This window comes from Esox lucius, chromosome 12, assembly GCF_011004845.1.
Source record: "Esox lucius isolate fEsoLuc1 chromosome 12, fEsoLuc1.pri, whole genome shotgun sequence".
In the NCBI taxonomy this organism is placed as follows: Eukaryota; Metazoa; Chordata; class Actinopteri; order Esociformes; family Esocidae; genus Esox; species Esox lucius.
The window spans coordinates 35,680,081-35,695,400 of record NC_047580.1 but is presented as its reverse complement, the minus strand read 5'-3'; the positions used below and the strand labels follow the sequence as shown (position 1 = coordinate 35,695,400).

General features: G+C 42.5%; 1 protein-coding gene across 5 annotated transcripts; it reads right to left on the bottom strand.

Moving 5' to 3' along the window:
- Positions 1-933: 933 nt before the first annotated feature.
- usp21 (ubiquitin specific peptidase 21) lies at positions 934-14,652 on the bottom strand. 5 transcript variants are annotated; one of them, XM_034295802.1, is made up of 11 exons: positions 14,405-14,652; positions 12,192-12,731; positions 11,350-11,406; positions 10,927-11,044; positions 8,891-9,023; positions 8,564-8,683; positions 5,329-5,393; positions 4,722-4,945; positions 3,842-3,920; positions 3,577-3,684; positions 934-2,587 (listed from the first exon to the last, which is right to left on the bottom strand). In XM_034295802.1, exons 2-11 carry the CDS (start codon positions 12,345-12,347, stop codon positions 2,394-2,396), a joined length of 1,254 nt encoding a protein of 417 aa, XP_034151693.1. In that variant the 5' UTR covers positions 12,348-12,731; positions 14,405-14,652; the 3' UTR covers positions 934-2,393. The 5 variants fall into 5 exon arrangements, 4 of the variants coding, with proteins under 4 accessions (XP_034151693.1, XP_010863787.1, XP_034151694.1 ...); XM_010865485.5 differs by having other exon boundaries at positions 4,758-4,945; XM_034295803.1 differs by having other exon boundaries at positions 12,192-12,575.
- Between the last annotated feature and the right edge of the window lie 668 nt (positions 14,653-15,320).

Genomic DNA, 15,320 nt, shown 5'->3' with positions numbered 1-15,320 from the left:
GAGCTATGTGTCATTTTGCTAAACATTAAATGCATTTCCCGAATCTAGCTGCCATCTCAAACAAATGAATAGATGAATTAAATACCCATTTTACATTTACAATATGGTAATTAAGCTGACCCCCTCATTCAGAGTGCAGACATGCCCAACCTGGTCCACGTCGGGAAACGAGGGGACCACTATATTGAAATATGAAAAAAACATTATTCAAAGGAATGCAAAAAATTCAACACAAACGTGCATTCCTCTTGAGTCTTGGCTGACAAAACAGGACGCTAATCTGTCTGTTACAAATCCCAGAAGATCAGTACATTTACATTTCAGTTTATGTATTAAAGTAATACAAACTACTAACAGAAGGAGCAGAATGGAAAATGAATGTCCTTTCATACATATTTTCCCAAAGAATTCCAATCACAGAATATCAATTATAATCCTGAGAAAACGGAAGATAAGTATGTAAGATTCATTAGGAGACAGAGACTAATAGGACTATGCTCATAATCTCAATCAACCTCCAAAGTTTAAACCCCCCATTGTATGTAAATTACATGTAAACTTTGTGTAGACTGTGTATTCGGTGTCTATGTGTTTTGGGCCACTAGCAACACTGTTACACCCAGTATATTTAGAATATGTGTACATTTACTTAAAGTAAACGGTGATACCTATTCATCTGTACTATTACCACAATGCAATTTCATTAATTCAAAACAGTGACTGGTTTGATTAAAGGTTTGAAGCAGAAACAAAATCCCCAAGAAAACTAATGGCATGTTAACACAATGGAGGACTGATAGGAATATATTGGCAAAAACAAAGCCCTTTAATGAAAGTTCATAATGCTCAAAAGGAGTAACTCAACATAAGCAAAATGTAAGTAACCCAACTACATTCTCTGCATTTCAGTGATGTTATTAAACAATAAAATACATGTACTCCTCCACCAAGGTGCTAGTCTCTCCATGTACTCCTCCACCAAGGTGCTAGTCTCTCCATGTACTCCTCCACCAAGGTGCTAGTCTCTCCATGTACTCCTCCACCAAGGTGCTAGTCTCTCCATGTACTCCTCCACCAAGGTGCTAGTCTCTCCATGTACTCCTCCACCAAGGTGCTAGTCTCTCCATGTACTCCTCCACCAAGGTGCTAGTCTCTCCATGTACTCCTCCACCAAGGTGCTAGTCTCTCCATGTACTCCTCCACCAAGGTGCTAGTCTCTCCATGTACTCCTCCACCAAGGTGCTAGTCTCTCCATGTACTCCTCCACCAAGGTGCTAGTCTCTCCATGTACTCCTCCACCAAGGTGCTAGTCTCTCCATGTACTCCTCCACCAAGGTGCTAGTCTCTCCATGTACTCCTCCACCAAGGTGCTAGTCTCTCCATGTACTTCACTCCTCAGGTGCTAGTCTCTCCATGTACGTAACTTCTCAGGTGCTAGTCTCTCCATGTACTTCACTCCTCAGGTGCTAGTCTCTCCATGTACGTAACTTCTCAGGTGCTAGTCTCTCCATGTACTTCACTCCTCAGGTGCTAGTCTCTCCATGTACGTAACTTCTCAGGTGCTAGTCTCTCCATGTACATCACTCCTCAGGTGCTAGTCTCTCCATGTACGTAACTTCTCAGGTGCTAGTCTCTCCATGTACGTAACTTCTCAGGTGCTAGTCTCTCCATGTACGTAACTTCTCAGGTGCTAGTCTCTCCATGTACGTAACTTCTCAGGTGCTAGTCTCTCCATATACTTCGCTCCTCAGGTGCTAGTCTCTCCATGAACTTCACTTCTCAGGTGCTAGTCTCTCCATGTACTTTCGCTCCTCAGGTGCTAATCTCTCCATATACTTTGCTCCTCAGGTGCTAGTCTCTCCATGAACTTCATTTCTCAGGTGCTAGTCTCTCCATGTACGTAACTTCTCAGGTGCTAATCTCTCCATGTACTTCGCTCCTCAGGTGCTAGTCTCTCCATGTACTTCGCTCCTCAGGTGCTAGTCTCTCCATATACTTCGCTCCTCACGTGCTAGTCTCTCCATATACTTCGCTCCTCAGGTGCTAGTCTCTCCATATACTTTGCTCCTCAGGTGCTAGTCTCTCCATGAACTTCATTTCTCAGGTGCTAGTCTCTCCATGTACTTCGCTCCTCAGGTGCGGTTAAGATAGGCTCGTGTCCAGGTTAGTGAGTCATAGCTCTCCCTGCGTGCTGTGAGTCAGGTGGGTGGAGTCAGTCGGGGCTCGCCAGGACTTCATCTGGATCTGCATATCTGGGGTTTAACCGTTTCAGTTTCTTGGTACCAGCTGTGGTCACCTTCTGCTGAAAGCTTTGCGATTAGTAACAGTTTTTCTGATTGGCTGCTGAATGCTACGTTCGTAGTATCGCTCTGTAGTGATTGGCTGTCCAAGCTTCACTTCCTGCGTTGGTAGAAGAGGACGTAGGCCTGGGACGACTGTAGCTGGTTCTCTGACACTGGGGTCACAGTAGAGTCATTGTAGCAGTACCATCCTGAGCCGTCGTCGTCCAGGCAAAAAGCAGTGTAGTGGCCCATGTTGACGGTCCCACTATGATTACACACCGCATAGAGGTCATACAGGACTGGACCTATAGAGGAAGGTCAGAGGTCATAAGGCACTGGACCTATGGGGTGGGTCAGAGGTCAAACAACATTGGACCAATAGGGATGGGTAAGAGGTCATAAAACACTGGACTTATAGGGGAAGGTCAGAGGTCATACAGCACTGGATCGATGGATGTGGGTCAGAGGTCATATAAAACTGGATCTACGGGGGTGAGACATACTCAATCTGTCACTGAAGCAATGCATTGTCTGAGTCTAATCATCAGCCAAAGTGCCCTGCCTGAATGACTACACACCTGATTCATTCTGATTCATTCTCCACAAACACCAAGGCGCTGATCACTGCTGCAGGTTCATGAGTTCAACATTTCCCCTCACAGGAGCTTATCCATCACTTGTCATCTAAAGGCTAGACTGCTGAAAACTCAATGTTGGTAGGGTTCCCTGCTCGTGCCGTCAAACCCCTGCAACCCATCCAGAATGACGCTCTCCGTCTGGCGCTCAACCTTCCCAGGTTTCCTTTTTCACCTCACAATCTGCTCGCTCCACCGGCTCCCACAGCTCACACCCACTATTAGTCCATGTGTTTGCCTACGGAGCAGCAAGGGAAACTGACTCCCCCTGTCTTTAGGCTCTGATCAAACCCTACATCTCTACATCAGCTCTTGGTTCTGCCACAGGGTCTCTGGGCGTTCCAGTCCCAACAGGAAGACACTCCTGATCTGTCCAGTCAAAACTATTCTGTCTTCACACCCCAAAGGTGGAACCAGCTGCCCACTGACAAAACAACAGCAGAGTTCCTGCCCATTTCAGAAAACATCTTTATCTAAAATAACACAACAGAGTGTGTTATCTGTGTGTGTGTAAATGTACATTGCATCTAAAGGTCATTCTGATTCATATCAACTGACACAGAACGGATCTATGGAATGAGCTGATGTCAGAAAGAGACAGAGAAGGGAGCAAATGGGGAAAGAGAGAGATTGAAGAGAGTTCCAGAAAGGCGGGTTACCACAGTCCACTGGTCCATACGACCCCATGTCCAGGCCAGCCAGAGGAAAGGAGACACACACCGAGCTCTTACACACGGCGTACCGGGACAGGGCAAACCGGTTCAGGTCTGAAGCACCGCTGTTAAGGTCTTCATCATCTTCATCATTACTATCTTCAATACAACTATACAGGCCAAAAAGTGTGGCTCTACATTTTATGTAATAAATGAGTAAAGGTGTTGCTATGCTACAAAAGCATTGCTTGGAATGTGTTGCTATGGATACGCATGACGATGACCTGTGGGAACCTCTGAATGGTGAGTCTCTTGGTGCTTTCTGTCCGCCTGTTACACCGCTCACACATCTGGAACGCACACGCACACACCACACAGACACACACACACCACAACACACACACCACACAGACACACACACCACAACACACAGACACACACCACAACACACAGACACACACACACCACACAGACACACACACCACAACACACACACCACACAGACACACACCACACAGACACACACACCTCACAGACACACACACACCACAGACACACACACACCACAACACACACACCACACAGACACACACACACCACAACACACACACCACACAGACACACACACACCACAACACACAGACATACACACCACACAGACACACCACACAGACACAAACACCACACAGACACACACACACCACACAGACACACACCACACAGACACACACCTCACAGACACACACATCACACAGACACACCCACAGACACACACACCACACAGACACACACACACCACACAGACACACACACCACACAGACACACAGACACACACACACACACCACACACACACCACACAGACACACACACCACACAGACACACACCACAATACACAGACACACACACCACACAGACACACACACTCTTGTTTTACTATATTTGTGAGGACATTCTCAGACCTAAAATGTATTTCCAATAACAATCCTATTTTCTTTAACCCCATAACCCTAACCCAGCCTAAAACTAGTCATGTTTTACAATGGTTTATAACACATATGATGACATGTGGATATGCACACAAACACAGACTCAGTATTTTAAATGGACATTGCATGTAAGGTTTTAGCCTGGAGTTATGACAGTCCTACGCATTTGGACGATGTTGTTGGACGATGTTGTCTTACGGGTGCATTGTCCTCATCCAGCTTCTCCTCCTGTGAGAACAGATCCAGACATTCCCTGAGAGACACGCCTCCTCCTGCGCTCCTCTTGGGGATAGGGAGGGACAGGTCACCAAACACGTCGAAGCAGGTGGAGTAGTGAGAACAGACCGAGCAGTGAAGAGAACTACGCAACTGGCCTGAAAAAAGATCTGACACACAGAGACAGAGAGAGATGGAGACAGAGAGAGATGGAGACAAAGAGATGGAGACAGAGAGAGATGGAGACAGAGAGGGGATGGAGACAGGGAGAAGGAGACAGAGAGAGATGGAGGCAGAGAGATGGAGACAGAGAGGGGATAGAAATAGACAGATAGAGAGGAATAGAGGGAAAGTGAGGTTATACATAGAGATAAATAGGGATGAGAGATAAATAGAGAGATATATTGGATAGAGATGTAGACAGAAAGATCCAGAGATGGTGGGATGGAGCAAGACAAAGAGAGAAACATCCACATCTTAAAGAATAATAACTAAAGTTTGAAACACTGTGATTAAATCAGAATCTCCAAATATCTCCATGCTGGAATCTCACCTACAATCTTGCTGTCGTCCCTCTCCAGGTGTTTCTTCCACACAGCCAACGCCTGCTCCTCAATCCTGAAAGAGAGAGGTCAGGGAGGGAAAGAAGACCAGAGGTACTCGGTGATGTGCTTCGGGTCCCTGTTAAAATAGCAATGCGGACTGTCTTGAGAACAAGCCGGGACCCAGTATCTCTATTCCTGTGTTGATTAGAAATAGCAGGAATCGTGTGCATGCAACTTATGAAGTAAACCTGTTAAATGTAACTTGTCAACCTACTAGTCCAGGAACCCCTATTATATCTATTAAGCTGGCTTTATTTAATATCAGATCTCTTACCAACAAATAATTATTGGTAAATGACACTATAATATCCTACAACCTAGAAGATTGTAGTGCTACTATTCTTAACGAGACAGCACCTGAAAAATGTGGTTATATGAACACGTGTTGAGGAGGAGGAGTGGCTGTCCTATTCAAAGATGCATTCCAGTGTAAAGAAAATACACTTGGTAATTGTATTTCTTTTGAACACCTCTGTTTTACATTGAAGGGTGCTCCCAACATTTTGTTTCTAACCATTTACAGACCTCCACGATATTCATCAACATTTATTGACGATTTTGCTGAACAACTCTCTGTTATAATAAACAAGTTATAATCAACAGATATAACAGGGGATTTTAACATCCACATAGATAATAGTACGGACAATAATGCCAAATATCTTTTTGCACTACTTGATACTTTTGATCTAACTCAACATGTGAAAGAGCTTACACACACTCTAGATCTGGTCATCTCCAAAGGTCTCGATATTTCCTCTGTCATGGTTAAAGACTTGGCCCTGTCTCATTATTTCTGTGTCTTTAATCACAGATAAAGTACTCAAGTACCAATGCTCAGTTTATGGAAGCCATAGCTATCTCTCCAACAATAAGTGGTGAGTCGGTTGATGTACTCCTGGATAATTTTAATGGCAAAATATTGAATGTCATGGATCGTGTTGCACCGGTAAATGTAAAGAAAACTATGAGCAAACAGAAAACACCATGGAGAACCACCATGATGGTAAGAACCCTGAAAAGAGAATGTAGGAAAGCGGAATGTAAGTGGAGGAAAACTAAACTTCAAATTCACTATGACATCTATAAACAAAGCCTTGGTAGCTTCAACAATGAGTTACGCAGGGCCAGACAGCAACATTTATCGAGAATGATCAACAAGATTATCAACAATACCCGCACTCTATTTGTCATGGTCGACAAGCTTACAAACCCAATAAAGCAGATAGCATCAGAACTCATGTCCACTGGGAAATATAATGAATTAATGTGTTTTTTCAGTGAAAGAATTATAAGTATTAGACAGACCATCAGAACTACACAGTCTAACAAGGACTCTGTACCGTCACCATGATTACCAAGACTTGGTTATTATGTCGCAATTTAATACAATTGATCAAAAATCCCTAGAAGAAACAATGTTGTCTCGACACACTGCCATCAGACTTTAAAAAAAGTATTTTTAACTCTATAACAATGGACCTACAGCAAATAGTTAATGGCTCTCTGCAATCAGGCATTTTCCCAACGTCTCTAAAAACAGCTGCCATTGAGCCCCTATTAAAAAGAGAACACTGGGTGGATTTATAATGAACAACTACAGACCTGTATTAAATATCCCTTTTATAGCCAAGATCATGGAGAAGGTTGTCTTCAATCAACTCAATTTTGTCAACTCAGGCTGTCTCTAAATCAGGCTTCTGACCTCACCATAGCACTGAAACGGCTCTGATAAAAGATTTAAATGACACACGGCTGAACACTGATTCGGATAAAATAGCAGTTCTGGTTCTATTAGATCTCAGTGCAGCATTTGATACTGTAGATCATAGAACACTTCTAGACAGGCTGGAAAATTGGGTAGGACTCTCCGGGACAGTTCTTGATTGGTTCAGATCTTAACTAGATGGCTGGAGTTACTTTGTCACCCTTGGTAATCATGAATCTGATAGGGTGGCTATGACATGTGGAGTTCCCCATGGATCAGTTCTCAAACCGCTTCTGTTCAATCTCTATATGCTACCTGTGGGCCAAATTCTACAGAACAACAACATTAACTACCACAGCTATGCCGATGATACTCAAATATATATGGCTCTCGAACCGTATGACAACAGCTCAATAGACTCTCTGTGTCACTGTATAGAGCACATAAATTGTCTACAATTAAACCAACATAAAACAGAGCTTATTGTGTTTGGCAACAAGAATAAGAGAACTAGTATTAGTAAAGAGCTGGATTCTCTGGCCCTAAAAATCAGGGATCAAGAGCGTAATCTTGGAGTTCTGATAGACTCAGACCTCACATTTAACAGTCATATCAAAGCAGTCACTAAAACAGCATTCTATCATCTTAAAAATATAGCCAGAATCAAGGACTTGGTGTCCCACAAAGACCAAGAGAAGCTTATCCATATTTTTATCTCTAGCAGGGATACTGTAATGACATCTTAACTAGACTCCCCAAAAAGACTGTAAAACAGCTGCAGTTCATTCAGAATGCTGCTGGTAGAATGTTAACCAGAACCAAGAGAACAGAGCACATCACTCCGGTTCTTAAATCTTTCCACTGGCTTCCAATCAGTTACATAATAGATTATAAAGTGGTGCTTTTGGTCTATAAATTACTGAATGATTTAGGCCCTGAATATATTTCTGATATGTTTGAAGAGTATAAACTGAAAAGGGCTCTTAGATCCATGAACACAGGTCAGCTAGTACAGCCCAGAACCCAAACTAAACATGAACACTGAACACAACTGGAATAAACTACCAGAAAATCTTAGATGTGCCCCAAACGTAGCAATTTTTTAATCCAGGTTAAAAACACTTCTCTTTTCACGTGCCTATGACTGAGCATTCAAACTTAACTGTTTAGCCTTACAGCTTTTATAGTTTACTCATGGAACCTATTACAGAATCTACCAGTTATATGTTTTTATTTCATTTTTTTATTTATATTTTCTTATTCCATGTCATATTATTATGTTCTATTGTTTTTTATTGTTTTTATTCTAGTATTTGTTTTTATTCAATTATATTTTTATATTTCTCTTTTTCTTTGTAAATCACATTGAATTGCATCTATGTATGTAATTGTGCTATATACATAAACGTGCTTGCTTGCTTCAGCACATCATTATATGGTCCTTGGTACATTTTGTCCCCTCTGTGTTTCCGTACCTGACTTTGGCATATTTGGGTTCAGGCTGGAGGCTGGTGGGAGGGACATTGGGCCGGCGGTTGATCTCACAGTGCAGCCTGTCCAATAGGAACCTCAGGAACTCCTGGGCATCCTGCTGACTGGATGGAGAGCATGAGATTCACATGTTAAACTGAACTGAGAGAGTGAGGAAGAGAGGCGAGAAAGGTTTTCACTACGAACTTCACTTCCACGCACATTAATGAAATTTAATTCAAATGTGCTGTTGCTAACAGCTCTCTCGAACAGCTGTGTCGCCCTCCTTTACACTAACAACTGCGCAAGCACGCACGCACGCACGCACACACCTGTAGCCGCTGAAGTAAGGCACAGCCTCTTTGAAGATTCTGCAGAACTTCCCAGGATTCACCTCTGTGCTGCTCATGATGTTGTTGTTGTTGTTGTTCACATCCCACAGTCCCCACAGCACCTGGCAGAACTCTGGAGGGAGAGAAGCGTCAGAGGTTAGATGGGTGGAGGCAGGAGAAGGACTAGAGGAGGAGCTGGAGTTGAACATGGATGAGGAGGAAAGGAAGAGGGAGTAGGATGACATGAAGAAAATCAAGAGGAAGAAGAGACAGTGAAAGTAGAAACAGAGGAGAGTAAAGAGAAAAGGAGGAGTTGAAGAGTTCATACTAGGGCTGCTCAGTCCTGTTCCAGGACTAACCCAATTGTGACTAATCTGATTTGTCTTTTTATCAGAGTAGTTATTCCAATCAAGTGTGCTAAATTGAGCAGTCCTGGTTTAGACGATCAAATAGAATAACATTTTGTTCAACACAGTTTTGTCACATGATTAATTTATAACAGGCCCAGTTGTAGTATCCACATGACTGTCAGTACTTTGAAAAACAGTCTCGTCAGATAACACATTAATCCGGTCAGTAGGGTGAATACCAGTCTCCACAGATAACACACTAATCCTGTCAGTAGGGTGAATACCAGTCTCCACAGATAACACACTAATCCCGTCAGTATGGTGAATACCAGTCTCCACAGATAACACACTAATCCCGTCAGTAGGGTGAATACCAGTCTCCACAGATAACACACTAATCCTGTCAGTAGGGTGAATACCAGTCTCCACAGATAACACACTAATCCTGTCAGTATGGTGAATACCAGTCTCCACAGATAACACACTAATCCTGTCAGTATGGTGAATACCAGTCTCCACAGATAACACACTAATCCTGTCAGTAGGGTGAATACCAGTCCCCACAGATAACACACTAATCCTCACCACTCTATGTCACAGGTAGATCACATACAGTACAGGAGCTAGCTAGCTCATAGATAATATACAGAACTGGTGCTAGATAGCTCACAGATAACATACAGTATTGGAGCTAGCTAACTCACAGATAACATACAAAACTGGTGCTAGATAGCTCACAGATAACATACAGTATTGGAGCTAGCTAACTCACAGATAACATATAAAACTGGTGCTAGATAGCTCACAGATAACATACAGTATTGGAGCTAGCTAACTCACAGATAACATATAAAACTGGTGCTAGATAGCTCACAGATAACATACAGTACTGGAGCTAGCTACCTCACAGATAACATATAGTACAGGAGCAAGCTAACTCACAGATAACATACAGAACTGGTGCTAGATTGCTCACCAATAACATACAGAACTGGTGCTAAATAGCTCACAGATAACATAGAGTATTGGAGCTAGCTAACTCACAGATAACATACAAAACTGGTGCTAGATAGCTCACAGATAACATACAGTATTGGAGCTAGCTAACTCACAGATAACATATAAAACTGGTGCTAGATGGCTCACAGATAACATACAGTATTGGAGCTAGCTAACTCACAGATAACATATAAAACTGGTGCTAGATAGCTCACAGATAACATACAGTACTGGAGCTAGCTACCTCACAGATAACATATAGTACAGGAGCAAGCTAACTCACAGATAACATACAGAACTGGTGCTAGATTGCTCACCAATAACATACAGAACTGGTGCTAAATAGCTCACAGATAACATAGAGTACTGGAGCTAGCTAGCTCACAGATAACATACAGAAATGGGGCTAGGTAGCTCACAGATAACAAACAGTACTGGAGCTAGCTATCTCAATTGATGAAACAATTAGTGCTACAGGCAATTTCATTTTGGACTGTACCTAACATAAAAGCCAAGTGGTTGGATTTAAAAATAATTAATGAAATCACAATGTGTTGCTGCAGATGATCAATGTGACAAAAGTTGCTGATTGATGGGCTGTCTCAAGTTCAGTCACCAGTTGTTTCATCCATGCTTATCAGCAAGTTACGTACAACCTGGACCTGCCAATAAAATCATTAGCTTTACCCTCCATTAGCGCTGGATCCTCTCTAGAACACATCTCCTGTCTGTAGGCTTTAACCAGGCAGTAGTCTCTGAGCGCTCTGGTGTGGGACAGACACTGTACCACCGCATTGAGAAAACACTGAGACAGATGTAGAGAGAGTGAAGAGATTGGAGAGAGACAGATGGAAACAGAGAGACAAGTGCAAAGAAAGAGAGAACGTAATACAGCAGGAGAGAGAAACAGAGAGACAAGTGCAAAGAAAGAGAGAACGCAATACAGCAGGAGAGAGAGACAGAGAGAGGGATAGAGAGTATTCAATTAGAGTGTATTGACAATTTTCACAATTGGTCCTTAATTGTGTTTCTGCTAAGAGCATGCCTAACTACCACTACAAACACTGAGACACACACACACACACAGAACCTTTACAACCAGGAACTTACTGTGTTTCCAACATTTTGAAGGCCAACTCTCCCACTACCGACTTGGAGCTGTTCTGTCTGCGGAAGGGATTCAGGCGAAGGCATAGTCAGTACTGTGGGGCCGGGTTCTCATCTGGTTCTGACACTTCATGTCAGTTCCAACATGCCCTGCCTGTGTGTGTGTGTGTGTGTGTCTAGATTTAGCCAGTTTATCTGATTAACCCAACCAGAGGATGATGGAAGGTCAACAGCATCATCCTATTACCCAGAGAACACCGCTGACAGGTGACAGGCGTACACGTGGCACAAAGTGTGTGTGTTGGTGTGTGTGTGTGTGTGTGTGAAAGAGAGACTCCATACAGCTAAAAATACAACTCTGTATGACAAATAGTAAGCAGTGGTTCTGGAGGATCACCACATATGCAGACCAGAGATGGGACTGTGTAGTGCCAGGCTTCTCTATAATGACTGAGCTCCTGTCCTCCTCTTATTTCAGTGTGTTTGTGTGTGTGTGGGGGGGGGTGGGGGTGGGGGGGCTAGATTCTGAAGGAAGATCCTGTGTTCTTAGCAGCACTACCTGGGATTATTTACAACTTTATTGTAAATTCCTTGATAGCAAGGAACAGATTCAAGTCCTTATAGATTATGCACATTCCTTTGTTGACAAGAATCGTGATTTTATCCAGCTTTTAAGGAGTTTGATATAATAGACTTTTCTGTCAGCTAGTGGCTCCTTCAGTAATGGTCGAAGCAAGGCAATGATTAGTGAAGCTGAACACATTTTTGATAAGTATGTTATTCCCCTTCATCGCCGACATTATTAACATGAATATCAGTGCTGTGTGTTTGTGTGAAAGCCTCACCTCTCTGTCGGCGACCAGAAGAAGCCCCATCAGGGACGTATAGAGGACAGACTTGGAGATGTCCCCCGCGTCTCGCTGGATGCCGTTCTGGGACACCAGTGTTCTGCATAAAGCCTGGCAGGTTCCGTCCACAGTGGTCCGTGTCACACCGGGCATCACCCCACCAGCCAAGAGGTTTTTACCGGGCAGTGTGTCCTCTGGAAGGTTTCTGAACCCAGTCTGGTGTGTCTACTTTAGTAACGCCTTGAGAGGTCTGGACCTTTGTGGACCTCACGTATGTGTAGGTTGTTGGTTCCAATTCTAGCTGTTGTTCCCTGATAAACTGCTGCACAACTCAGCCGCCGTACGGAGAGAAAAGGTGTGACGAGAGGATGTTATTAGAAGCTGAAAGAGAGAAAACCAGTGGGCAGGATTCCAGCTTTAGAAGATGTGTAAGTGTCACATCACTGTAAGGTTCTCCAGAAAAAGCTCTTGATTTCCTGGATCCCGCAGCAAAACATCCTGGCAGGGTCCTAAACCTTACCAATGGAGGAGAGCAGCCTAGGAGAGGAGAGGAGAGCAAAGGGAAGCAGAGGGGAGGTGCTGAGAGGAGGAGTAATGGGGAAGATCCTATGAAAACCTTAACACCAGACCTGTTCTAGAGTCAAGCCATTACATAACTCAGGTTGTGGACTACTACAAGCTACACGTCACAGGTTACCAGAACATTATGTCCTTTTGGTCTAAACATATACAAATAATAATGTGTCTGTCCTAAAAATGTACTGTGATGGCAATGAAACTGATTAGAACTCTTTTGGAAGTAGGCACAAGTTCTCTTGCCACAATAAGCAGTGTTTATTTAAAACCAGTAATTTATACATTTGTAGAATCCAAAAATACATCAGTTCAAGAAATTCCTCAACAGTACTCTTGGTATGTTCACCCGACAAAGCCAGAGGATAACTGGCCTAACCTCAGAGTCTGGCTCATCTCTAAGATTCTTCCTTGGTCCCGACACTATCATCAATCAGTCAAATGTATTTAAAAAGTCCTTTTTGCATCAGCAGTTGTCACAAAATGCTTTTACAAAAAACCCAGCCTGAAAGCCCAAGGAGAAAGCAACAACATTGTTGAAGCACACCACTGTGCAACAAATTCTTGTTGCTTGCTCTTTTGGGATTTAGGCTGGGTAGCTGTATTAACAAATACTGATGTAAAAATGTCTTTATAAAACAGATTTGGTTCATATTGTTTTAGAGTAAACGTTGGTTTTTCTATGCTGCTGCTGTGCTTTGTCAACTCTTAATAAAAAAAAAGGTTTTGATTAAATAACTTTTTCGCCAAACATTTAATAAACAGCTTGAGTGCACTTCAGTTTTCCTTATAACAAACAGCGGTCAAGTGGAAAACACATTACGCATGAATAACTGGATTTTAGATCCAGAATGATGATTAGACGAGCCGCATCGTTGATATCCGAATTAAAGTGAACACAATCTCTCCCCTTGCTTCTACGCAAGACTAGTAGTAAATTTACTAACATTTAGTTCGGGACGATGGGGGTTAGTTTAAGCCTAGCTGTCCACTTGCCTGACCTCGAAAGATTAGTTTCACTTTTTAAATGCGATCACGCACTGTGCAGGCAAGACGAGGCATCCAATATCTATTTATAGAATGTACATTTTCCACATGAAATCTTTTTAAACGTCCCAAATGGTTTTCAAGAGTATTGAAATACATTTTTAAATGTTTTTAACTATGTAAACACGAACGGTGTGTACCGTTATTATAATCAATGGTCAAATGTACATCAAGTATTTTGATGCGACAAGCTTACGTGCAGTTGCTTAGCTAGCGACAAGAACAGCAACCTGCAACCACTGACAGAAAGAACAGGCTGTTCACACAACTGCATAAAAATTCTGAATGACGGGTTGGCGTGATGGCAACAACAACTAACAAACATATTACTTAAGAATTCAAGTTGACTAATTTACGTAATACTGTTAATAAAATACACAAATGTTTACAGCGTGAGAGAAAAAAGAAAGCAATAATGCGGGCGACAGTGTTGCATCATGAATATTTACAAGTAGTCTAACGTGGTTGGATAAAACATTCCTTTACCTGTGGCTGTATTCATAATACGAGACCAACAACTGTCTAACATTATGTACATCTAGCACTTACAAATAACTCTAAAACATAGACACACATTCTGATAGACTCACCTGGTTATTTTATTGATATATCCAGATCAGATTATCTGTTAGGCGCTGATGCACTACTGTGGAGTCGAGTTGGAGACCACTTAAGGTCCCTCAAATGCTATAACTCAGCTGTGTAACTCAGTAATATCCTGCCACTCTGCCTCTCCCTTGGATAACTTTTCTCTGAAAGAGAGGGAGAAACAGAGTAGAGGACAATAGAGAGGAGAGTGTGTGAAAGAGAAACGGGATGTTTCTGAGATTGTGAGAAGGTGGAGATACAGAGGTAGAGAAAGAAAAGGAGAAAGAGGGAGGAGATGTAGTTCACATGACAGAGATAATCTCCCTAATCTTTCGCCTGTAGGTCTTGCAGCCTATACTTAGCTGTCCCTAACATCTTCTAACAGGAACAGAGGACACAGGAACACATGTGAATCGCTCAGTGATCTCTGTGTGTGAGTGGATAGATGTCGTCAAGGAAAACAGGCCACACAGGACTTTTAATGTCAGTTTATTATAAACAAACTCAAAGAAAAACAATCCACTTCACAGTTACATTCATCCTTGAATTTAATCTGTACATTATCAATATGATCAATGTCACAGGTAGCTTCGCAGTGAGTTTCAATTTCACGATAACATCTATAAAGCAAAGACATAACTGTAGGTAAATATAATTATCATAAAAATAATAATACTTATGGTCATAATAATAATAAAATTACATATATCATTACAGTACATACTAATCTGCCGGTTTTTGTAGAAGTGTGTAAGTGATTATGGCACCTGATCTTCCCCAGAAACACCTGGTAGCCTGCTCCCATGACTGGCTGTGCTCTGGATCATTAGGCCTTAGGAATGGACTGGCAGGCGGGAATAGACTGGTTTCTGGGCTAAAAGTACGGCAAATTTCTATACATGACGAGACATCACACCT